The sequence below is a fragment of the Corylus avellana genome, chromosome 6 (assembly GCF_965113065.1).
Source record: "Corylus avellana chromosome 6, dhCorAvel1.hap1.2, whole genome shotgun sequence".
Classification (NCBI taxonomy): Eukaryota; Viridiplantae; Streptophyta; class Magnoliopsida; order Fagales; family Betulaceae; genus Corylus; species Corylus avellana.
In genome coordinates this window covers 13,099,443-13,123,900 of record NC_142495.1, presented here as the reverse complement: position 1 = coordinate 13,123,900, position 24,458 = coordinate 13,099,443, and the positions used below count along the sequence as shown (strand labels likewise).

General features: G+C 34.1%; 2 protein-coding genes across 3 annotated transcripts; one reads left to right on the top strand and one right to left on the bottom strand.

The window, feature by feature from the left end:
- Positions 1-3,380: 3,380 nt before the first annotated feature.
- LOC132186677 (beta-amyrin synthase) lies at positions 3,381-17,701 on the bottom strand. 2 transcript variants are annotated; one of them, XM_059600681.2, is made up of 19 exons: positions 17,631-17,701; positions 16,792-16,999; positions 13,851-14,036; positions 8,255-8,344; positions 7,982-8,179; positions 7,826-7,901; positions 7,367-7,533; positions 7,049-7,237; positions 6,377-6,490; positions 6,028-6,147; positions 5,655-5,777; positions 5,466-5,564; positions 5,272-5,328; positions 5,084-5,130; positions 4,863-5,006; positions 4,316-4,493; positions 4,070-4,150; positions 3,872-3,955; positions 3,381-3,738 (listed from the first exon to the last, which is right to left on the bottom strand). In XM_059600681.2, the coding sequence occupies exons 2-19, from the start codon at positions 16,990-16,992 to the stop codon at positions 3,616-3,618; spliced, it is 2,277 nt and encodes a 758-aa protein (XP_059456664.2). In that variant the 5' UTR covers positions 16,993-16,999; positions 17,631-17,701; the 3' UTR covers positions 3,381-3,615. The 2 variants fall into 2 exon arrangements, with proteins under 2 accessions (XP_059456664.2, XP_059456665.2); XM_059600682.2 differs by lacking the exons at positions 3,381-3,738; positions 3,872-3,955; positions 4,070-4,150 and having other exon boundaries at positions 4,337-4,440.
- Positions 17,702-18,197: 496 nt separating this feature from the next.
- Positions 18,198-18,626, top strand: LOC148584902 (transcription factor LAX PANICLE 1-like). The gene has a single exon (XM_088517569.1). It carries the CDS (start codon positions 18,198-18,200, stop codon positions 18,624-18,626), a length of 429 nt encoding a protein of 142 aa, XP_088373695.1.
- Positions 18,627-24,458: the final 5,832 nt, after the last annotated feature.

The window sequence follows — 24,458 nt, the reverse complement described above, 5'->3', positions numbered from 1 at the left end:
TGTGTGTGTGTGGGCCTTGGATCTAGTGGTTTTTGTGACCAGCGCAGCCATTCCCAAATGGTTGGTCATTACAGGATGTACATCACTAGTACCATGGGCCACCCGTGGTTGGACTCGGCCTGGCTGTTAATGGTGGACGGTAGCGTACAATGGTCGGGGCACTGGCATTGTATTACAGGTCCCTTAGGACAACGTCAACCCTGCTGAGAATGAGTAATTTCTCAGGTAGACCATTCTGTTGAACTACCACATGATTCTCATATTACAACATATATTATATCTATATTGCATTCTTGATAAACTATCACCTTATAATGTTGCATGTGTTTTATAAATAACTGAGTTCACCATTTAATGACGGGTATGTCATGTACATTTATACTCACTAATTTGTCGAACTTACCCTTGTATTCTTTCCATTTATTCTCCATATGTACATTTCTGGCTAATGAGTGTCAAATATTGCATATTTGGACCCCTTAATTTGCATTTGCTAAACCGTTAGCTTTTTTACTTGCTAAGGTTTTTGTTAGTTTTGGTGTCTTAGCGTTTTGTAGGTTGTTAAGAGAAAACTGTGGTTTGAATGTGAAAATTGCAAAGAAGTGGGAACAAGTGAGATTTTGGAAGTTGGGATCAAGCACACAGCACCACGCTCGAGCCCATCTACACTTGAGTCCAGAAAGGAAATGCTCGAGTGCACTCCCGCATACACTCAAGCAAGTAGTGCCCATGCACTACGCCGTTGAAGCCCTGAAGAATTCCTGAGTACACTCGAGCGCACCTAGTGTGCAATCGAGCGCACTCAGGCTGACCTGGCAACGCCAAAGCCCTAGTTTTTTTAGTATTTATAGCATTCTTTTCTTTTGTAAAAGACACGTTGGAGGCGTCGTTCAGTCTAGAATTTTGAATTTTTCTTGTTTTAAAGCTCTGAATTCGTTTCCTTTTGTAAGTTTATTAATTTTTATGTTTTCAATTCATTTCATTTTGCTTCTTGTAATCATGAGAGGCTAAAACCCTCAACTAAAGTTGAAGATGAAGCATCGTCATTGATAAACAATTATATTCTCGTTATTTCGTTCGTACAATTCCGAGTTTGAATAAAAGTGTTGTTTTATTTCAATTCAATTAGTTGATTAATCTCTTTTAATTGAATGTTGTGATTGTTATGTGTTAAATGTTGGATATTCGATGTGTTTCATCCGATGGATACATCGAATCATTCGATTGAAATTGGATATCCATTGTGATTCGTTAATTAAAAGGATACATTGGATGATTTGATTTCAATTGGGTATTCGTTGTGATTTGTAAAAGAGGTGGATTCATTGAATGTTTTAATATATATTCTTGTGAAACATAGAACAACATATAGGGCTTTATTGTTTGTCGATTGTATGAGCATATACAAGAGTATGTTGTTTTGATTTGGCGAATTGAATTCTGAAACCTTAGTGCTTTTTATCATTTGTTTTTAATTAGTTTTATTTAGTTTATCTTTTTGCACGACAAAATCACACAAAATTCGGAATTAGGTTAAAATTGGATTGGTTTAGATAGAGATTAAATTTCACGACACAATTCCATGTGGACTCAACCTTGCACTTGCATAAACTATATTGCACACAACTTGTGTACTTGCGAGTATCAATTTAAAACTCATAACAAGTTTTTGGCATCATTGCCAGGGAATTTTTTTTGTTTGTGTTAATTGATTTTTGTCTTAATTAATTGTATTTTTCTACTAGTTTAGTTAGATTTTTGTTTTATTTTCTTTGTTGCAATTTTATTTTATTTTTATTTTTATTTGTTTCTGCTTCATTATCTAACAATTAAAAAAGAAAGAAAGTGTTTTTGTAGTGTTTTTGCTTCTATTGCAGTCTCTGCCGAAGCATGTGCATGAAGGTGGTCACGATGGAGACAAGCTGGGAAGCTTGTTGTTCTTTCTAAGTCCAGAGGTCCTCCAGGGAGTGAGTATCGTCTAGTATATAATTGTGAATCTTCATATAGTGATTTCTTGCGTTTAGCTGCTCTAGAGTGATTTTTCACTTAAGGTGTTCAAAGGGTTTTCCACTTCATCAACAAATCTTGTGTTGTGGTTGAGTGAATATTCTTTATTATTGTGCTGGTTTATTTTTACGCATAGCTTTTATTCTGGCTATATAAATCGCTTATGCATTTGATTTTGGGGTAGAACAAGATCCTCGTTGTTCTTCAATTAGTAACTCACCGTAAAAAATTGCATTTTTTTTTTTTTTTCCAAATGGATTTCTATGAAATTCTATTATTCGGTAGAGAATCTCGAGATAAAGAAGAGGGGGAATATAGCCTTTATATCGAAAACCTAATGGAATCTTCCATCATAAACTTCATACTCTGATTAGGTTTACCAACCTACATACGGTTTACCATATTAAAGAGAAAATTTATTCCTACACAGCTAAGGTGCATAACGCTCAAAAATAAAATTATAATTGAGAAGCAGCAGATCGAAGAAAGCAGAAGAAGAAGAAGAAGAAGAAGAAGAAGAAAAAGAAAAGGAGAAGAGAAGAAGAAAAAAGAAAGGGAGAAGAGAAACAAAAAAAAAAAGAGGAAGAAGAAGAGAAGATAAGAAGATTTTTTGGGTTTTTGAAGATTTTTTGGGTTTGACGTTTGAGTTTTTTATTTTTCAGATTGATTTTTTGATTTGGGTTTTTGATTTTTTAAAGATTTTTTTGGTTTGGGTTTTTAAAAATGGAGATCGAAAAGAAGAGAGAGAGAGAGTGAGAAAAGGGAGAAAAGGGAGAGCTGGCTGGAGAAAAGAAGAGAGAGAAAGAGAAAATTGAGAAAAGAAGAGAGGTGCCGTACATAGAAACGAAAAAATTTTCTCTGCTCCATTAATGGTGTAGAGAAAATTTTTCGTTTCTCTGCACCACTCGAGTGGTGCAGAGAAATTCCTAAAAAAAAAATAATTTAAATGAAAATTAATTTAAATTAATAAATTTTTTAATTGAAAAAAAAAATCCAAAAAAAAATTAAAAAAAGAAAATTTTTTTAATTCATTTTTTAAAATTTACTGACGTGTCAATTTTGACATGTCAGTAAATTTCTGACGTGTTCCAAAATTGACACGTCAGAAAATCCTAACGTGCTAAATAGTAACACGTCAGGAAAAAATAAATAAAAATAAAAAATAAAAAAATTTACTGACTCCTATGTATTTGACATTCAACACACGTCAGAAATGTCACGTCATAAAATTTTTCTGACGTGTCAGACACCATGACACGTCAAAAAACTCAAGTAAGGAAAAAATTGTTTTTTTGTAGTAAAACCAAAATCAACAATGAAGTCAAAAAAAATAAAAAAAAAAAAAAAAAAATCAACAATCAATGAAAGCTCAATTAAGAAAATATTGGACTAGAAAATGTATTTTCATAGACCTTTATCATTTACTTGTTTATTCTTTTTCATGCTATGTCTCAATCACTTAGGACTATATGCATGGACTTTGAATAATTCGTTGCATGTCCTTGTACCTTGGACTATGTATATAGACTTTGATACAACATAGTTCATCAACTTGCTTCATAAGTTGCTTTGTTAATTCCATACACCTTATAATCTATGATGTATAGTTTAAATAGGTTTGCTAGAAAATGAAAGATGATTGCGATATTCTGCAAGTGCCCACAATGGGAAGGTACTCCTGAAAAGTGCGTAGTGCAGCATGTTATTCTTCATAAATGCTCCGATAACCTCCTACAATAAAAGTAGTAGTAAATTGTTATATGCTACGTACACATTGGATATGACAAAACCATTTTTCTAATATAAATAAAAGCTAATTGGGTTGTTTCACTGATTTTCTAATAATTAAGACGAGGAGTGGTACCTGTTGGGGGAAATCACCACTCTCCATTTGAGAATTGATCAATAGTTTTGCTGCACGATGAAGAGGAGTAGGGTCTCTTTGTGCCTATTATATATGACATGAAATTTAATTCTTCAATTTTTTGAAAAGACTACATGAAAAATGAAAATGATTTATGAATGGAGTGTTAACTATAGAATGCTTAAATCATGAAGTCACCTGCTGAGCATGAATTAGGCCCATCAAAGCCATTGCAGTCTGCACCAAATTTGATTTATTTCCCTTAAGAGGCGTATATTCCTGTAAACCATAGACAATAATTGGAGATAGTCAGAGATAGGCCCAAACATTACAGTATTGAATATTTTCAGCAATTAACTCAAGATCAGATCTTTGTTACTCCATTAACTAAACTTAGGGATCAATGAGGGCATAAGAAAGATTATTTTGAAGCAAATAAACTACCTTGTTTGGGCATGAAAGATAGCTCTCTCCCCAACCGCCATCATCATTTTGTGTTTTGAGTAGAAATTCTACACCTTTTCGCGTTGCCAGACAATTGTTATAAGTCTTACCAGCAGCTTCTAGCCCTACAAGTGCAAACCAGGTTGCATATATGAAGCAAATTCCCCAAATCCCATACCTGCATATTAGAATATAAATTAAATGTTTAAATTCATCAATTCCTATTAACTTAAGTTTTTGGAATGAGTGATAATTTAACTTGGTATCAAAATAAAGGTATTGAGTTTGAACCTTAGCTTCGATACTTTACCTCTAATTTTAATTAAATATTCAAATGTGTTGGGCTTCACTTATTAAATGGGAGTTTTGAGCCCACATGTGAGGTGGAGATTTATATGATTAAATTTATTATTTTCTTATCATCTTTAAGTTTTTGGGATAAGTAATAATTTAATACCGTAGAAGTGCTTATATATATACTCATGCTTCCTTGTGAATAATAGAAAAATGACTCAAACGAATCTAGTAACTCAACAAAGAAACATACCATGAGCCATTAGGCTTTTGTTCGTCTTCTAGGTACTGTACAGCTTTTCTGATGAAAATTTCGATCTCTTTCTTCCTATGCCCTGGATATAATTTCTTGAACAAAACCAATGCTTGTATTGCTGATGAAGTGCACTCAACATACCTGAATCACTTGGTTTTTAGTCCTTAAGTAATTTAAAAGCTAAACAACTTTTAGAAATAAAAGGTGCCAAGTCTTACTCATGCTCAACGACATTGTCCTCAAGAAATTCTACAGGATTAATAAGCTGAAAAACATCGCAGAAAGAGAATAGCTTAATTTGGTCAATGATTGCTAAAGATGCTGGCAAAAGAATAATACTTCAAGTTTTTCACTAACATTATATGTGATAGAAGTATCTCTTAAAAGAATATGTTAAAGCATTTACCTCCAACCACGACGCACCAGTTGCTGGCTCCCAGCCTGGTACACCACCATTTTCACTCTGCAATAGTTTCATAAGATGGAGCTTTTTATCATAGTAATATCTTTGAGAGAAAAATGGAACTCAAGTTTATCTAATTTGAGCAAACATATATAGAGTAGTTGAAATACACAATTGCAGTGCAGTCTAATTCTAACCTGTAGAGAGAGTATGAAATTGACTGAGTCATATAACTCTTCAGGCTCCATTTTCTCACCAACAATTTCGGGTGGCAGCATAGATAGCAACAAGCAACACTATCATATAAGATAGCTCAATGAGCAATCCCTTTAAATGTGGATGAGGTTCAAGTCTCAAATGAATTGTAGTTGAACATAATTAGTTACCTTTAAAGCTTCTGCAGTGCAATCAGAAACAGTCCATCCATGATCTTCATCAGAGAACGTCCATCCCCCTTTAGTAATGTGACGAAACATCCTTCTAAAGTCTCCAGGAGGATTATCCTTGACCTTTTCAAATTTATGTTTGTTGACAAGGCAAAATGTTAAAGAAAAAGATCTAATCAAACACATGTTAAAATAACATAATGCCCGAAGAGACGGTATATATATGTATGAAAAATGTTTGGGCCGGGTACTACAACTTTTACTATAAAGTGATCATTTACTAACTGTTTTCGCGCAATCCATAATTGGTTATATATATATATATATATATATATATATATATATATATATATATAATGTATTTGAGAAAAACCTGGGATTTCTTTAGAAAGTTGTGTGCTTTCATAAGGGTAGGTCCAATTTCATCGCTGAGATTAGTAGCGAGCAAAGCTTGGATGGCAAAGCTAGCATCCCAAACCTGGCTACCGTAAGTCTGCATGTGAATAGGAGACATGAAAATTGGCTAGACAACTAGTAATTTGAAAGAAAAAAAACTTTGAAATGTCATAGTGCAAGGCTAAATATAGATTGAAAGGCATAATTGTTATTGAAAATTAAGCGAAAGATATTTAAAAAAAAAAAAAAAAAAATTAAGAAACTTGGATAAATAAAAGCTGCAAGTTCTCAAGATTATATGATAGTTGTGACTAATATCTACTAACCTGCAACTTCAATCCATCTTCTCCAACCCATAAGATATCATGTATCCTAGCAAGATGCTTCTTAAAGTAATCCCCATTTGGATCTTCAATCCAAGTAGATAGCATAAAGAATGGCTGTCCAATTGAAGTGGCATAAAAGTCTCAAGTTAAGGAGTGGGCATATATAACTTGATCATGATATATATATATATATATATATATATATATATATATATATATATATATATATATATATATATAACTCTTTATGGGAAACTTCACTTACTCTTATGATATTTTATTGTTTTTGCAATCATACCCTCAATCTTTAAAAAATTATAATGTCGGGTCGCCATTTTTGAAAACTTTGCAATATCAATATCTCTACCATTAAGGTTTAGGGTTCGGGTGAAATATCTGTTATACCCTAGTAAAAATTTTAAAAATAAAAATTACCCATATTAAATAATTTAATTTTTAAAATAGAAAAAACATGGAACCCACCGGCTTAGGCGTGGGTCAACATAGCAGTCAATTGCAATTTTTTTAACTAGGGGTAATTTTGGGTATTTCTGCTGTTAGGATTTAAAGAATGAAGATACGATTACAAAAGTGATAAAATATCATGGGCGTAGGTGAAGTTTCCCCTTACTCTATATATCCCTTTATGTAAAAATGTAAAAATAGTGTTACCTTGTCCACCCCTCCAATGACAATGTACCGACTACTCTCATCTTCATAATGAATGTGTTTCATCACTAGTTGAAGAGCCTTATTTCTCAACTTGTTAAAAGGCCAACGAGTTAGAACAGGCTCCGTTAGCATGTAAACACCATCCCAAAGAAAATCTTGTATCCAATGATGAGGATGATAGAGATCCTCCTACAACAATTTTACAAAATCATTTTCTTCTATATATGGAATCTAATGTTGTAAAATGGTATGTTTATATGCAAAACTTTGACCATATTAATTTGTGCTTAAGAAAAATCGAGATGTATTGATCATCACCTTCGAACATAAGTGGCGTGCTCTCCTCCAGTTAATACTATGGTATGGTTCAACATAGAGCTCTTTTCTCAATTCTAAAATGAGAGGTGTTATCCGGCCAACAAACCTCTTCCCATACAAATACGAAATGGGAAAATAAGTTACCCGAAGATAGCACCAAAGTTTTGCTGCATGTACGTATGAGATATATATAATATTAATTAATATTTCCGAAAAGCTATTTTAGTATCATAATTGATAAATATTTCTTTGCATTCTGGCATCCATCTCGTGTATATCTCCTCCTAAGTTTGCATATTTCATCCACCCTAAATTAAAAATGACAAAAAACACCAATAATAGATGAAATATACCAACTCAGAGGAGATATACATGAGATAAACACGAAAATGCAAAGAAGCACTTCTCATGATAATTACAATCAACATATATATATGTGTAAAAGGAAATTGTGCAAACCAGGATCAATCGGAGGAAATAGCCAAAACTCTGGGGGCATCGGCTTGCACCCAGACCATTCATACACACCAAGCAACTACAAGAAAATGGTAGGTACTAAATAATTGCTTGATCAGGAAAACAATAAAGTATGTGTTTTAATTTATTATATTGTACCGAAAGCCAAATCTTTCCCCAAGATAGTATATGTGTTGCACCACCATGATCCAGAATCCACTTCCGAGCCCTCGCACAAGCATTTTCTTGACCACCTTCTACTCCTTCTCCAAGTATACGCATGGTAACGTAGCACAAAGTTGTGCTAAACATGCTACTATTACCTTCTAAATGCAGTCCCCACCCACCATCTTCGTGCTGTGCAAACATAACTTAGAAAATCAATTAGTGCAACTTTATAATATCTTAAAATTTTGTAAGAAATTAATGTACCTGTTGATTGTATATATATCGAAGGATTTCTTTGCGATGTTCTACAGAGAACACAATATCAAGATGCCCTGTAATGAATAGACAGATGACCTGCATTTTTTGTTTTTTCAATTTTTTTGTTTTAAATTAATTCTAGTTAGAAATTGCATCAACTAGATAAAGAGCTGTGCTTATTTAACCCAAAACATTCCTCAATGAATTACATTCTCTAATTTAGCCACCTAGCTATTAGAGCATTCCCAGCAGCTATCCGATCATTTTCCCTAAATTTAAGGATCCAAACTACTTTTTGCTTCCCTATATCAATTTACTCCCCAATAGCTTCCCTAAATACTTCCTTATATCATTAAAATATTATATTTTTATTTTACTTTTTTTATATTTTATTCCTTTAATTTACACTTTCTCTCTCCTTCATATTTTCTTCTTCTTTCTTTCCGATGCAGCGCAGGCGCAGCACAGCAGCAACCCATTTCTTCTTCCTGTGATTTCTTCCTTTTCTTCTCCTCCCAACAAGGAAGCTAATGCCCTCACTCCTGTCCCTGTGATCCTCTTGCACCCAACCACCTCAAATTTCTTCAATTTCCAACACCCCCTCGCGATCGCTATCAACCCCATGTCGTCCAAGTCCGCCGAGTTCTTTATCGACAGCGACTCCAGCCCCTCGCACAACGCGACCCCATCCAACTGCGACCCAATTGGCGCTCACACGCCTTGACGCCTTGTGCCTTTGATTTGATTTCTAGGTTTCTTTGGTTTGATTTAATTTATGGGTCTGAAATCTCTGGTTTGAAATCTCTGGTCTGAAATCTCTGATTCGGTCTGAAATATCTCGTTTGATTGATCTGGGTTTCTGGTTTGATTGTTTGGTGGTGCGAGAGAGAGAGAAAGAGAGGTGAGAGAGAGACGTCTGGTTTGATCTCTGGTTTGGTGGTGCGAGAGAGAGAAAGAGGTGAGAGAGACATGAGACGGGAGAAGAGAGGAGAGATAATATTTTTTTTCTAATTTAATAAGCATGTGGATCGCTACAGTTGAACCCAAAACATTGGGTTCAACTGTAGCAGCTGATGGTTTAAGGAACCATATAGGGAATCTGTTGTGGGACGTTTTTTGCGATTTTTTAGACATATTCCCTAAATTTAGGGAACAGACTCCCTTATAGGGAGTCTGCTGGGAATGCTCTTAGATGTTAAAGGCTAAACGTCTGACAAAGCATTAATTCTCATATTAACCCAAAACAAATATATGAGCAAAACATTAACATCACTAAGTCTATTATGCTATGAGTAATGCTAGGGACCATCTTTTTATCATATTTTTATCCTCCTAAAGGTGATGTGGCTTTCAAAATCGCCATTAGATCAAAATTCAAGTATGATTCATCTAAAATTTAATGGGGATTTTAAAAGTCACATCAGCTTTAGGAGGATAAAAATAAGATAAAAATATGGTCCATAGCATTACTTATTATGCTATATATGTACATCTTAGTTATATAAAATTACGTTGATTAAGACTAAAAGGAAAAGATCTTCATGATCTTTTGGATTTAATTCATACTGATTTCAGTAGATCTTTTCTTCCTAACTTATATCAATTGCAATGAACATTTCATCACCTTGGCTAATGAATTCTCATGCTATGCATATATATTTATCTCATTAATGATAAGCTTGAAAAATAATGTGGGAACAATACTAAGCCCTCACATCTGACCATAATGGTGAATATGAGAATAACTTCTATAAGGATTTTGCACAAACACAACATTTTGTGTCATCCAATGAGAGAAAAAAACATCAGCATGGAACAAGAAAAAGGAGCAAGACGAAAACACCAGATTTTTCTTCAACTCATTGTCGAAGACACCAGTTTTTTCTCAAATTGTCAAAATCCCAATTTGAGGTTTCAATTTGACGTGAAATACATGGATTTCAACTTTGGTTATATAAGAACTACTAAGCATGATTTCTAAGGTTCTAAATCCATTCATTACACTGTATTTATGCCTTTAATATTTTTGTGCCAAAAGAGTTCTTGGTTTTCTGAGTTGTGATTCTATATTCTCTTTTGGAGTTTTTGTAAACCAGACCATTACGCAAATCACAAACCTTTAGCCACCAAAGTTTCGGTAGAATAGTTCAAGTAGAAGAATTGTCCAAAGGTTATGGAAGAGCTATAGCGGTAGAGAGAAAGTGGCTCGCTTATTTAGTATAAGGGTATGCCAACTACAAAGGTTTTATAAGTATGAACAACTTGAAATCTCTTATTCTTTTATAATGGATTGGTTTAGGGAGTTTGGCTACTCCGAAATGTTTTACCTTTGAAAAGTTCTTCAAAGAGTTTGATCACTTCATTAATAAAATCATTTATTGATTGTGTGTTTGATTTTGGTTTTAATTTTTCTATATTATTCTATTAATTGTTTTGCTCCGTAATTTATTAATTGGGGATATTTTCTACATGAAACGTGTTAGAAGAGTTATTAGAGTTTTGAGGTATTTTGGTCATTGTGATATTTCTCTAACCCTATATAATAAGATGTGTGGTAGACTAAGTAGCAAGTAGGGAGTAACGTGCTTCCACCTTTTGTGTCTAAATCATTCATGCAAACTACAACATGGTATTAAAGCCTTAGGGTTTAAATTTTGGTCCCTTTATTTGTAATAGTTTTCTGTTCTTTTTCTTTTGGTTGAACCTCACACCTGTTGTTGGTGAGTCTCCTTCTACTGGCAGCACCGTCATGCCTTGATGAAGCTTTAGAGTTGTTCTTGGAGACCGAGAGAAAAAATAAAATAAAATAAAAAATCTATGGCAGAAAAAAAAAAAAAAAAAAAAAAAAAAAAAAAAAAATTGTTTCCTTTTGGTGTTCTATGATGGTTTCGGTGATTTAGAAGTGTTCCTCTCAATAGTTCTCGTGTTAGTCAAAGGTTTCTGTGGTGCTTACCAGCGACGTCTGGCCATTAACAGTGGTTTTTGTGGTTGACGGCAGTTGTTGTGGCGTTTTTCGGCATATTTGTGGCATTTAATGGCATTTTTTAATTCTTTGGTGACTTCTGTGGTGTTATGAGATGTTTCTGGCAAATTTTGGCGATTTTCGGCCATTTCTGCGAATGTTGGTCATCACCAGCAGGTTTCTGGCAAATTTGTTGGAGAAGACGATCTTTGTTTGGCTACTTGTGCTTGATATTCCTATCCTTGGATAAGGATAGCTGGAGTTATATTTGGATCTTCCTTATCCTGGTTAATGACAGCTGGGTTTGCTGTTTCAAACCAGTTTAATGTGCTTTTATACCAATTCAGTGGCTTCTAGGTCCAGTTCAATGTGGTTTTAGACTGGTTCATTCGTTTTCTTACCAGTTTAGTGTGCTTTCAAACTAGTTCAACGTGGTTTCAGACCTGTTCAATTTTTTTTGAAACCGGTTCATTAGTTTTCTTCCCAGTTCAGAGGGTTTGGATACCGGTTCAGCCTCTTTTACAACCGGTTCAATTCGTCTTTGACCGGTTCAATGCCTTTCTTAACCAGTTTAGTGGGTTTTATGACCATTCCAGTGAGGTTCATGTTCGGTTCAATGGTGTTTTAGCCCAGTTCATGTTGGTTTGGGCTACATGAAGCTTCCATCAAGTTTGTTGCTTAGGGGGAGAAGTTCCCGTTCAAGTTTTCATTGTTGTTGGTTGATCACAAGAAAGTGATTGTCGTTTGTTATCGAGATACAACCGGCCATGGTGTTTTGCGGTGAGATCTAACCGGCTTTGTTGTTTTGCAGTGGTTTCCGACTGGTTAGTTGTTTTTCGGTGAGATTTTACTAGCCTTAGTGTTTTGTGGTGAGATTCGACCGGCCTTGGTGTTTTGCGGTGAGATATGATCTACTCTTAGTGTTTTGCGGCGAGATCCGACCGACCTTGGTGTTTTGCGGTGGGTTTCGACCAATCCTTGTTGTTTTCCGGCGAGATCCTATTGACCTTGGTGTTTTTCGGAGAGATCCGACCACTCACTACAATTTCCAGAGAGTTTTCAACTGAAGTTGAAGTTTTTTGTAAATTTTCTTGTTATTTTATTCAATCTTTGTATTGTGTGCTCCAAGCTGTTCCAGCTCGAGGGAGAGTCTTAGAGTCTATTTTTCTAGGTGTTTTTCGTTTGCTTGTTTCTTCCAAGCTAGATTTATGTGATATATATGCTACAACTTAAGGGGGAGTATTAAAAGAGTTATTAGGGTTTAGCTAAGTGTCATGATAGGCTAGTAACGGCATCTTAATGACTGCTCACTGTTTTCTCGTCAGATGGTGAGTCATGATGGGTAGGTGACGGCACTTTGAGATGTACTCACTGTTTTCTTGTCAGATGCCTCGTCAAGACAGGTACGTGATGTGACTGAAGAATGAGCTCCCTAGTTTCTTGTCAGATGCCTTGTCAGGACGGGACATGTGACGTGATTGAAGAATAACCTACATGTTCTCTCATTAGGACGAACTCGTGATGGGGCTGAGATAATTTTACTCGTCATGTCATGACAAGATTTCTTTCCTGTTAAGGCTCGAATATTTCCAAATCTCAGATTTGCATATTTTGTTCATCACGTCTTAATGCGAAATGAGTCATGTTAAGACGTGATGAGTAAAATTTCTTTCCTATAAAGTCTTTTTCATGTTACTGTTCATGCTAGAATTTTCAGGTATTTTTTCTTGATAGTCTCAAAGATTTTCCTCCGAGTAGTTAGTTCTTGTGAGTTGGCTTCCAAGAGAGGAAGTGGTGAAAGCTTCGGGATGTCCTTTCTCTTGATTTGTTGATTGTCATTTCATGTTGATCTACAACTATGCTTGTTCTACAACTGTGAAGAAGTCTACCAAAGGATTGGTAAGGAAATGCGCTCCCTCAAGATAATCGGCTAGGAGACAAGCAATTGAGTGCGTTGTTCTTATAGAGTCTAGAGATTCTCAAAGGGTTGTGAGTATTTTCTACTGTCTGTAATCGGAATCTTCGTATATGACAGGATGTGGGTGGGGACGGCCATAGCCAACCCCATTTTTTTTTTTGGTTTATTGAATTGAGGGCATTTTTGAAAATTTTAAAAATACATAGGGGCAATTTGGAAATTTTAGACAAAAAAAAATTCACGTGCATTGCTCCTGAGCAATTTTCCGTCAAATTGGTCGGAAATCGTTAACGAAGTGACTACATTGCAAATTTTTGATACTTTGTTGGGGTATATCACAAATTTTTAAACATTGGAAATTAAATTACAAATCAGGTGAAACTTTAAGCAGGTAAAGTGTAATTTTCCCTTTTTACATTATCATGCATTCATAGTTATACATTATCATGTAAATGAGTGGATTAAGCATTGAATATTAGAAGATACGATGTTCATATGCATTATTAGAATATTGGAAGCTATAAACATCTATTTTAACATATAAATACCCATGTTAGCAGCATTGTAATCAAGTTGAATAAAAGCATGAAAAATCCTGTAAAAAAAAAGTAAAAAAAAAATGTTTCCATCGTCCATTAATCCTTACTCTCTCTTCCTGTGTACGTGTGTTTCAATGAAGAGATGTTGATGATGAATAATGGAGATGAAAAGAAGATAGGTACCATGGGAGGAAGAGCATATATTCCACAAGTATTTTCAGCAGGCCAATGGCCGTCGCTGGCCTGCAAGGCTGTAAAGATGTTGACGGCCCTCCTCATCGCAATTGTGGCCGTCTCATACGACATTTCCTCACCGTCCTTCACCTTCACTTGGGGGACCGTTTGTTTGAAATTTTTCTCTCTTAAAAACTGCAATATTATAAATCATAACAAAAATTAATGACATCTTGTTTAAGAAACATGCAAGGTCGTCAAGAATCAGCCAAAAAAATGCTGTCTTTTATTAATGTACATCTAGAGTACGTTCTTTAACCTATTTAATTTTGAAGGATTTTTAAAAATCATGTCATGAGTGCACACATTGAGAAAATATAAAAGAAAAGAGTGTTTAATATACCTAAGTGGACCTTAGCCCATTAGCTTAGGCTTTGAGACTAGAGTTGTATTCAACTATGTATATTAATGTACTCTTGGTAAAAACTTCATAACCACTTTTATCTCCTAACAAATCACTACATCTAATTAATTCTTTTCAAACTAATTCATTATGTACCACGTTAACTAACTCAATTAATATATCTTTCCATGAATTAAGAATATTTTAAAAGTTGATAAATGAAAACGATTAGAATAAACAAAAAGAAGTTAATATATAATCCACTTGCAGGCTAGGTGTGAGAGCATTCCTAGCAGCTTCCTTATCATTTTCTTTAAATTTAAGAATCAAAACTACTTTTTACTTCTCTATCTACATTCACTTCACAATAGCTTTCATTTATCATTTCCTATATTAATTAAATATCATTTGTTTACTTTCTTTATTTTTTTTTAATTCTTTATTTCTCTACTTTTTTAATGAGTTTTTTTTTTTTTTTTTTTTCAATAAGCACAAGGATCGCTACAGTGCAACCCTATACATTGGGTTGCACTATAGCGATCATAATGTTGAGAGGTGATATAAGAAGTCTGTTGTGGCTTGTGGGTGGCTTTTTGTGACTTTTTTGACATTTTTCTTAAACTTAGAGAAGGGAACCACATATAAGGGAGCTGGTGTGAATGCTCTAAGCTTAGGCCTAGATTTTGATAGTATCCCATACATGACCACATCCGTACAAGGCGTCGATCATGTTTCTCTGAATCTTAAATGTCTGATGTGAATGTCTTGTTGCAGGAAAAGAGAGAGAAAGAAACATTGTGGTTCAATTTTGAAACGATACACTTTTGGACGAGCACTAGCAGCAAATACCCTATAATCCAATTTCTTTCCTATGTTTAGGAAAATTTTCAAAAAAATTACAAAAATTCACCCACATCAGTTTCCCTAAATTTAACTAACACCCTTTTTAACTACAATGTTTCCCAATGTGTAGGAAACCAAAAGTGGTTTCCTATACATTATTTTAATATAAATATTTTTCTTTCATCTTTCATCTTTCATCATTTTGTCTTTCATTGGAAATTGTGTTGAAATTTTGTGAAAAATGTGAGGGTAGGTAGGGAACTTGTATTTTGTAAAGAAATTATATTTTAATGGTATAGGAAAATGTAAGGGAAGGTATTGTGAAATACATTTTGATAGAGAAGCAAAAAGTAGTTTTGTTTTTTAAACTTAGGAAAAATCAAAAGGAAGCTGCAGCTAGTGCTTTTAGAATCGTATGGGGGAAGAGCTCAAGGGTGTAAGTGAAACACTGAAGCCGGATTTTATGCTGACAAAAATGACCTTATCATCGTAAAGGGAGGGTCAGATTTATCCCTTGGCCAAAGAAGAGGGTTGGGGGGTATTTAAAGAAGAAATACCTCTCAGGAATTAAGCATTGAATTGTATCAATAATGTTTGAGTGACTCCAAGATGTGTTCCAAGGGAGACATGAGCCTTGGATGAGATCAAGCTTCGGATCATCCCGGGACTTTGATTGAATTCTCATTATCCAAGTTCCTCAGATAAGAGACTTGGGAGGTAACTGGTGGAAATAATTCCACTCTATTAGCCCACATGATACATCATGGGCCTCAAGACCAATACAAGCCCACTAAAAGAGTGGAATTATAGGGCAAGTCGAAGTAGAAGGCTTAATCCTAACCTATAAATAGGCCCCTATACTAGGTATAAACCCTAGACTCAATTATTGTATATTGGGCAAACTTTTCTCAAAAAAACTAACTTAGGAATTAGAGTGAGACCCACTGGCACTCCACCAGAGAGTTCTCTTAATTGGTTATTGTCTTGCAGGAGCGAACACGAAGATTGAACATCAAGGACACCTCGAAGAACGAGAAGAAGATACAAATCACACCAATTGAAAACTGTTAGACCAAAAAATGTCTTAACAACATGTGTCATAATCTGATTGGTACTGCTGACATGTCATTTAACGTTTTCCGTTAAAAAATTAGACCGAAGTAGAGTGCATAAACCTATTTATTATTTTTGTATATTACAGATCTAGAGAGCTAGCTTTTAGAACATTTTTATACTATAAAGAGCTTATTACAAATAAGTGTAACGCATAAACTGGTTTTGCATTATTTCATAAAAAAAATAAAAAATAAAATAAAATAAAATAAAGAAAAGGTATTTGAGAATTGTGGCACAAGGGTCTACACTTGTCCCAAAAGAGGCCCATACTCTCTTTTAATAAGTGAGATCCAACACAAGTGAGATCCAAAAGAGTGAATTAATGAAGTCATAGTTCGAATTAATTATGACCTATTTTGATATCATGTTTAATCATCATTTATTCCAAAAGCTTAAACTTATAAGTAAAATAAATTTAATCGGTGGATCAATACTTTAGCATTTAGAAAATCTCCATTATTATTTATGATCTTTAATTAAATGTTTCAGAAATAGTACTTTGGTTTTCAAGCTCATACGTGCATAATAATTTAGGTTCAAAACACAAAGACGAGAGAGTTAGAGAGTGCGAGTGATCAGAAAGGAGACCTGCAATCGCCATAGAAGATCGCTGCAGTTCCTGTTGTTATGGCGGTTCTCGTAAAATATTTGACGAGCCTCTTCAACCTCGGCTCGCTCTTCAGGTGTACCGGCATTAGAGTCAAACTCCCATACTTGCCTTCCCACGAAGTTGTTCGTGCTAAACAGGAAAGGGTTGTTGCCACCCTCCGCAATCTTCAGCCTCCACATTCTTCTTCTGCATGCAAACTCCTATCACACACAAATAATACTGCACATCTATTTATATATATATATATATATATATATATATACACGTTTAACACCATTAATTGTGTTATTGTCTAAGTCTCAACTACCCTTCATGTGAGACCAATTAATACGCAAGCACTATAATTTTGAGGACATATTAAAAAGTCATAATAATAATCCCCCCAAAATCATTAAAAAAAATTATAAAAAAAAAATTCTTACTAAAGATATGGCATGTTGCGCTAAAGTTTAAACGTCATAAATACAATTAAAAATCTTTTATAGCTATATTTTATTCATGACTTGTTTAACGGTTGCATTGATTAGTCTGGGCATAGCAAATTATGCCAATGCGCCTATTCTTGACTAAAAAATCTCTTTAATTTTTCAATAATAGTTTTTATTTTTTAAAATCATAAATTATTTTTTAAATTTGAATTTCTCATTCTCAAATTGAAACTCTCAACCGAAACGTCGCCAGAACCCATCAAATATTCAAAAATGATTCATTAATTTATGAATATAACCATTAAATAATAATAATAATAAAGAATATATATGCTGAACAATTAGTCCGTAAAATAATTTACAGCACAGAAGAAGAATCCCTTTCCTACCATGAGAGCCGGCCGCCGAGCACTATAATCGAGAGCCGCCAATCTTAATGTTGACTGTGCTATTTTTTTATTGCATATATTCACTCCTGCCAAACAATCACGACCAAGTATTATTTTCTTAGCTAACAATCACTTTATGACATATTATTTCTCGCAAAGACAGGACTTTATAATATATCTTGCTTTTGAGGGAAACTGCCAACTTAATTATTTGCACCATTACCATCCACATATATATACACGCACATTAAATAAGCACTTATCCTCAAACTTTCAAAAGTTTTGTAATAATAACCTCTAATTGTGCAAATTTAAAATGTCAGGTTCCCAATCATCATCACCTTTTACTTTCACCCATTGTTAAGATTTTGGGAAAATTACAGTTTACCCCCCCAAAGTTGTCAACGATTTGCAATTCCGCTTCCAAAGTTTCAATTTTTACAATCCACCCCCCTAAAGTTTCAATTTTTTTCAATTCAGGCATTCCGTCAGTCAAAGCCGCTTTGACTGACGGAACAGTGATCACGTGCAAGTCACGTGATCACTGTTGGTTGTTTTTTTCCCAAAATGCCCCCATCCCTACCTCCTCTTCTCCGCAAAGGAGTGAAGCTTTCGACCGACCCACAAAGCGTGACGGCGAGGGAAAGGCGGCACCGGATCAGTGACCGGTTCAAGATCTTGCAGAGCTTGGTTCCCGGCGGGAGTAAGATGGACACGGTGTCCATGTTGGAAGAGGCCATCCACTACGTTAAGTTCCTCAAGACTCAGATATGGCTTCATCAAACCATGATCAACGTTGTGGATGATCAGGACCCTTCATCTTCCTTCCTTGCTGCTACTGCTGCCGCTGATCCTGCTAATTCTTTTCCTCTTCCTCCCCAACAGCCCTTTTATGCTGATAACTGTTTAGTGGACACGTCACCGCCGGTTCCATTGCCGAATTCTTGCTTCCATTCTGAAGAAACCGTGTCTTTTGACCCTTTTGTCAAATACTAGCTTTCTGTAACTGTGTTTGATTGTGTCGGTGTCTTGTGTTCTCTCTCTCTCTCTCTCTTTCTCTCTCTCTCTCGCTATATATATATATATAAATATATGCTGTTGCAGAAAAATGATAGTGTTCGATCTTAAGAGTATGTGTGATAATGGAATATCGTGATGGCTAATTTCGGTGTACGTAGCTCGTAATTTATGCATGGAAGATTGAAGATATTTGAGGTTTCAAATATAAGAGCAAGCTAGGTTGACAACTATCTCCCTTTTCCTGCAATATTTGAAAGTCTTCTTCCCCCTCGCATGAACAAAATCCTGCGAACATATAGTCAGTCGGTATACGTACAAGTGCTGCTCCACGCAGTGATGGGGAAAAATGAAGGCCAAGACATTGTTTTGGTGGGGGAGATGGCCCGAAGAGATTATAGTTTTTTTTTTGGGATGGGGGTAGGGATGGGGGCATTTTGGAAAAAAAAACAACCAACAGTGATCACGTGACTTGCACGTGATCACTGTTCCGTCAGTCAAAGCGGCTTTGACTGACGGAATGCCTGAATTGAAAAAAATTGAAACTTTAGGGGGGTGGATTGCAAAAATTGAAAACTTTGGAGGCGGAATTGCAAATCGCTGACAACTTTGGGGGGGTAAACTGTAATTTTCCCTAAGATTTTTTGTTAAATCCTATTGGAGAATGCTAAAATGACTAAAATGCACTTGTTTTTATTTTTATTTCTTTTTTTAAATAACTATACATTTGACGTACGACGGAACCTTTTAGGTTTTTTTTTTCTGTTTTAATTTTATTTGTTTTTAAAAATTGTTAATTAAGGGTAAATTTTTAAATTTACAATTTTTACAAGGTATAAGGAATATTTCGCCTGTTTACTTTTTGATTTAACCCTAAACTCTGAAGGTATTGGTGAAATTAAAAGAGGTTGAAACATGCAATACCAATATTGCAAATTTTTATAATTTGATGTTACAATTGCAAAATACGTGACATTTGAGTGACATTTGAGTGATGGAGGTAAGTAAAGTTTCCTAATAAAAATTTAACTTGGAAAAGAAACTTGATTCAATTTTTCTAAAACAACACTTTAGCTGTATAACATGACAAAGTTTGCAAGAAAGAATTTATGTTAATTAGCTGTTAACTAACTTGTGAAGTTAGTCTATAAATTAGGGCAGCACTTTAATAAATTAGAAGTTTATGGAAACGATGAACTAGCTGTATTAAAGTAGTTTATCTGTTTATGGAAACGATGAACTAGCTGTTCGGTACAATAATGTACCGAACAGCTAGTTCATAGTTTCTACAAACTAGTAATTTATTAATGTGCAGCCCTAATTTATAGACTAACTTCACAAGTTCGTCTAGTAGACGTGCAAATTTATGGTGTTAAAAATTGGTCAACAATTGTGGTAGTGTTTGGCAAACAACATGGCTTTTTTATGGTATTGTTCACAATTTAAAAAAAAAATTAAAAAATTAAAAAAGAAAATAGTGATTGGTATAGAAAATTAAAAAAAAAAGTGGTATTAAAAAGTGAAAAAAAAAAAAATGTTTTGCAGTGATTTTTTTTATTTGAATAGGAGTAGAAAGTAAATGATGTGATATATTAGTTAAAAAATGCCAGTAAGATTTTGAGTTAAGGCACGCAAGACGGGTTGTTTGTTAAACAACACCCCGGCCCCTTCCCAAATACTATCACTACAAAAAAAAAAAAACAAAAAAAACAAAAAAACAAAGGAAAAAAAAAAAAAAACAATTTACCAGTTATAGCACTCCTTGCAGCCTCACCAAAACTATTTTTTGGTTATTTTGGTGAGGCAATTTAGCAAAAGTGGTTTAAATATTCACTTTTCAAACTTACCATTTTAACCAAAACAAAATGGTGAGTGAATGGTACTCACTAAAGACAGTGAGTACTATTCATTCACCTAATGAATAAAAAATAATATAAATTTTTTCTTTCATTCCCTATTCTTGGAAAAAGTTAAATATATATATATATATATATAAAGAAGTATTTGGAAAAGAATATTTAAATGGAATAGTGAAAGTTGACAATTAAAATAGTGAGGCTGCTGGGGTGCTTTAAAAAAGTAAGTAGTTAAAATATAGAAAATAGTACTTTTGATTATTTTGGTGAGTAAAATTTGATAAGGCTGCTAAAAATGTTCTTGGAACTTGCACCACTTTTTTTAATTTTGTGTCCAATATTTAAAAATTGATATTGTCTTATTCTAAGTTTTTGAAATTGTTTATGTAACTATCCGTCAATAATTTTGATCTTGCACAACGAAAGAAGGCCGGCCCACATGCGCCCAAGGCCGAATCGATATGTTTTGGGCGAAAAGTTTAAGCGGATAATTTTTCTTATATTTAAATATTAATTAAATAATATTTATTTTAATATTAATATTATATTTATATTTAAAAATCATTCTTTTTGCTTTTTGGGATGCAAAATTTATTACTGTCCAAAATTTTTGTTGCTCAATGCTTCTCACAAGGCCAAAAAAAATTTACCCACAACCTTGAAGAATGGAACGTTTAAGATTGGATTTTATGTAATAATGTCTTTATTATTATTTGATTCCCTAATTAATTGTTATCGATTTTTTAAGCCTTATATATTTTAAAATTTTGATATTAATGCATTTTTTTTAAAAAAAAAAAAATTAAGTAGGGGGCTTAATTAAAGCATATATATTGACCACAATTAGGTAATTAATTGTTTTTTTATGAAAATTGTTTTATTAGGATTCATTAATTGGGGGCCTTTTTGAAATTACTTATTTACAATAATTAGATGGCCTTAATTAAAGAATATGGACCGTAATAAGGGCTTTAATTGCTTTTTACGATTTTTTTAATATTTATTAATTAGGAGCCTTATTAAGTTGGGGGCTCTAAACAGCCGCTTAATCCGCCTAAGGGTTGAGCTGGGCATTGCAAGTAAATTTTTAGGAGATGAAAAGTTTAAAATGCCCTCATTTTTCCTACATGTATTAAAAAATAAAAAAATGGGGGACCCCGTACGTTGCACGTGGGCCTTTTTTATCCGAGAAAATTGAAATTGTTAAGAGATAGGTTACATTGACAATTTTAGAAACTTAATAGGGAATAATGAATATTGTCAATTTTTAAACCATAAAGGCAAAATTAAAAAATATGGTGCGATTTGAGGGGGTAAATTTTTTTTTTTGGTTTTTCTAGATAAATGGAGTGTGTGTTCAAAAACCTAAATCTCCAAAATACTAGAATATTGATTAGATTAACTACTAAATTCATGAGCCTTTCTCATAAAACAATTATGAGAAACTTCACAAAACATGTAACACCCCGGTCTCATATTGGGAAAATGAGAAGAAACACACATAGAGTATATGGTGTATAAAGATAATCATGAGTGCTAAGTCCCACATTGCATAGTTATTAGGTGAAACTGAAATTTATAATGAATTCTAAAGAAATTTTAAATTGATTAGTCATTTTAAGGTAATAGCACAGATGTGGTTAGACCTTTACTCTAGGTCCTTACAAAACCCCTTTGAATTTTTATGCGTCTTACCCCCTCGAAATTCAAAAACTCTTTATAAAATTGATGTGCCTTTTAAAATTACCATTGATTCAATGAAAATCTTAAAAGTCATACAAATTTTAAAATGACACAAAAAAGACATGAATTTTCCCTATAGCCCATCAAAGGCGTACACGAGCCATATATATGGCCAAACTTTTCATACACAACACGCTATAGTTACATATACACTCCCTTCTCTCAAGGGGAATATAACCCTCTTCATTTCAAGTTGCTCAAGGTCATCCAGAGATGCAGGTGCAATCACCGGCCAACACATTCAAAGAAGACCTTGCCTGCTAGCTGCTTAGGGGTTAGGGGTGGAATTTTTTAGATTTAATTTTTAAATTAAATTAATAAAAAAATAATAATATGCTGATGTGACAAAACAATGCGTCTAGTTGGGATTGACGTTAAATGTTTGGGAAAAAATGTAACATTAGACGTTAAGTTGCCTTTTCGATTGACACACAAAGTAAAAATTCGAAAAAAAAAAAAAAAAAAAAAAAAAAAAGTTCAGGAAGGTTTTTGTTTTAGCGCATTGATTTAGAGATTTAACAAGTATTTTTATGTTGATATCATGTCTCTCGCATAAGTGATAAAATTGCTGAGACCTGATTGTGAGAGATCGATTGGCAAGAAGCAGTTTCATCTTACAAGTTTTATTTTATCATTTATGGTGCTTTGACAATTGTTGAGCTACTGGGGCATGCACTTAATCTAACCAAGGGTAGAAAGACTAAAGAGAAAAATAGGGAAAACTTATGTAAATTAGCTGGTAACTAACTTGTGAAGCTAGTCTATAAATTAGGGCTGCACTTTAATGAGTAAATAGTTTGTAGATAGGATGAGTTTGTTGTAGACGTGCCAATTTTGGGGTTAAAAATTGGTCAACACTTCTTGTATCGTGTGCAAATGGAACAAGTACTTAAAGAGCATAACTATTGTTTTTGGCCTATATCTAACAAAAACAAAAAATATATTATGTTTGGCTCTACAAAATAGATAAAAGAAAAAATATATATTTTACCACTATTGGGTAATGGATCGGCCACAGAACCACAATGGGCCCCCAAGATCAAGCAAACCCATCAAAAAGGGCACAAGCCCAAGTTGTACCGGCCCGCCGAGGGTAAAACAGGAAACAACAATTACAAGGAGGGAAGCCATGTTTGTTATGAAAATTTTAATTACTCACAAGTGTATGAATCGTTCGCAATAAAGGGTTGCAAATGTGTGGTCGATCCCACAAGGAATTGTATTTCTTAAGAACAATTATATCTGAAATAATTAAATCTTAACCTAGTTTCGAAAAAGATTTGATTTTTGGTTAGCTTTCCAATGCCATTGGTTTCACCTTAATCCGATACTTAAAGTGAAAGTTATAGTCAAAATACTAAGATGTGTGCAGAATTTGAAATTTAATCTAATCCGATTTTGACTCCAGTTAGAGAAACTTCGATATAATCATTTTCTTGATTTGGTTAAACTTAACCACATCATTTAGGTCTTCTCAAAGTGTGCTTTAAGCCCAAAATCAATAGAATTTATTGCATTTTTCCTTAAGAACCTGAAAACACTAAAACAAAACAACATCAAACAAATAACAATACTAAGGAATTAACATATGCAAATTTAGGGAATAGGATCCTCTCCAGTCTATAATGGACTGGAGAATATCCAGTTCATAGCTGAGATTTCTTCTTAAAAATCCTACAGCCACAAATAGGACACATGTCCCACTACAAAAAAAAAAAAAATAATAATAATAATAATAATAATAATAAAAAAAAAAAAATAAAGGGTGGCTGGCCACCCCATCTTGGCCATAGAGGGTGGCCGGACCACCCCATGGCACTTGGGGGTGGTCCGGCCACCCCCTAAACCCAAACTAAAATATATATGTTTGGCCCTTGGGGGTGGTCCGGCCACCCCCAAGGGCCAAAACATTTTTTTTTTTTTTTTTTTTTTTTAGATCTGGCCCTTGGGGTTGGTCCGGTGGCTTCAGCCACCCTTGGCGGTCTAGGGTGGCCGAGGCCACCCCCAATCCCAACTGGGGTGGTCCGGCCACTCCCAATGGGTTGCCAACCACCCCTTAATTTTTTATAATATATATATATATATATATATATATATATATGACAGATATCCTATTTATGGCCTCAGAATCTCTTAAAGAGATCCTGACCATTAACTAGATATTCTCCAATCCAAAATGGACTGGAGAGGATCATCTTCCCAAATTTAGGGG

What these genes read in the sequence shown, in the direction of transcription:
- LOC132186677 (XM_059600681.2), bottom strand. Translation starts at nt 16,992, where the DNA reads ATGTGGAGGCTGAAGATTGCGGAGGGTGGCAACAACCCTTTCCTGTTT. An exon ending in CACGCCACTTATGTTCGAAG is followed by an intron (nt 7,238 to 7,366) that starts GTGATGATCAAT and finishes AAATTGTTGTAG; the next exon opens with GAGGATCTCTATCATCCTCA. An exon ending in ATTTCATACTCTCTCTACAG is followed by an intron (nt 5,329 to 5,465) that starts GTTAGAATTAGA and finishes AAACTATTGCAG; the next exon opens with AGTGAAAATGGTGGTGTACC.
- LOC148584902 (XM_088517569.1), top strand. Translation starts at nt 18,198, where the DNA reads ATGCCCCCATCCCTACCTCCTCTTCTCCGCAAAGGAGTGAAGCTTTCG.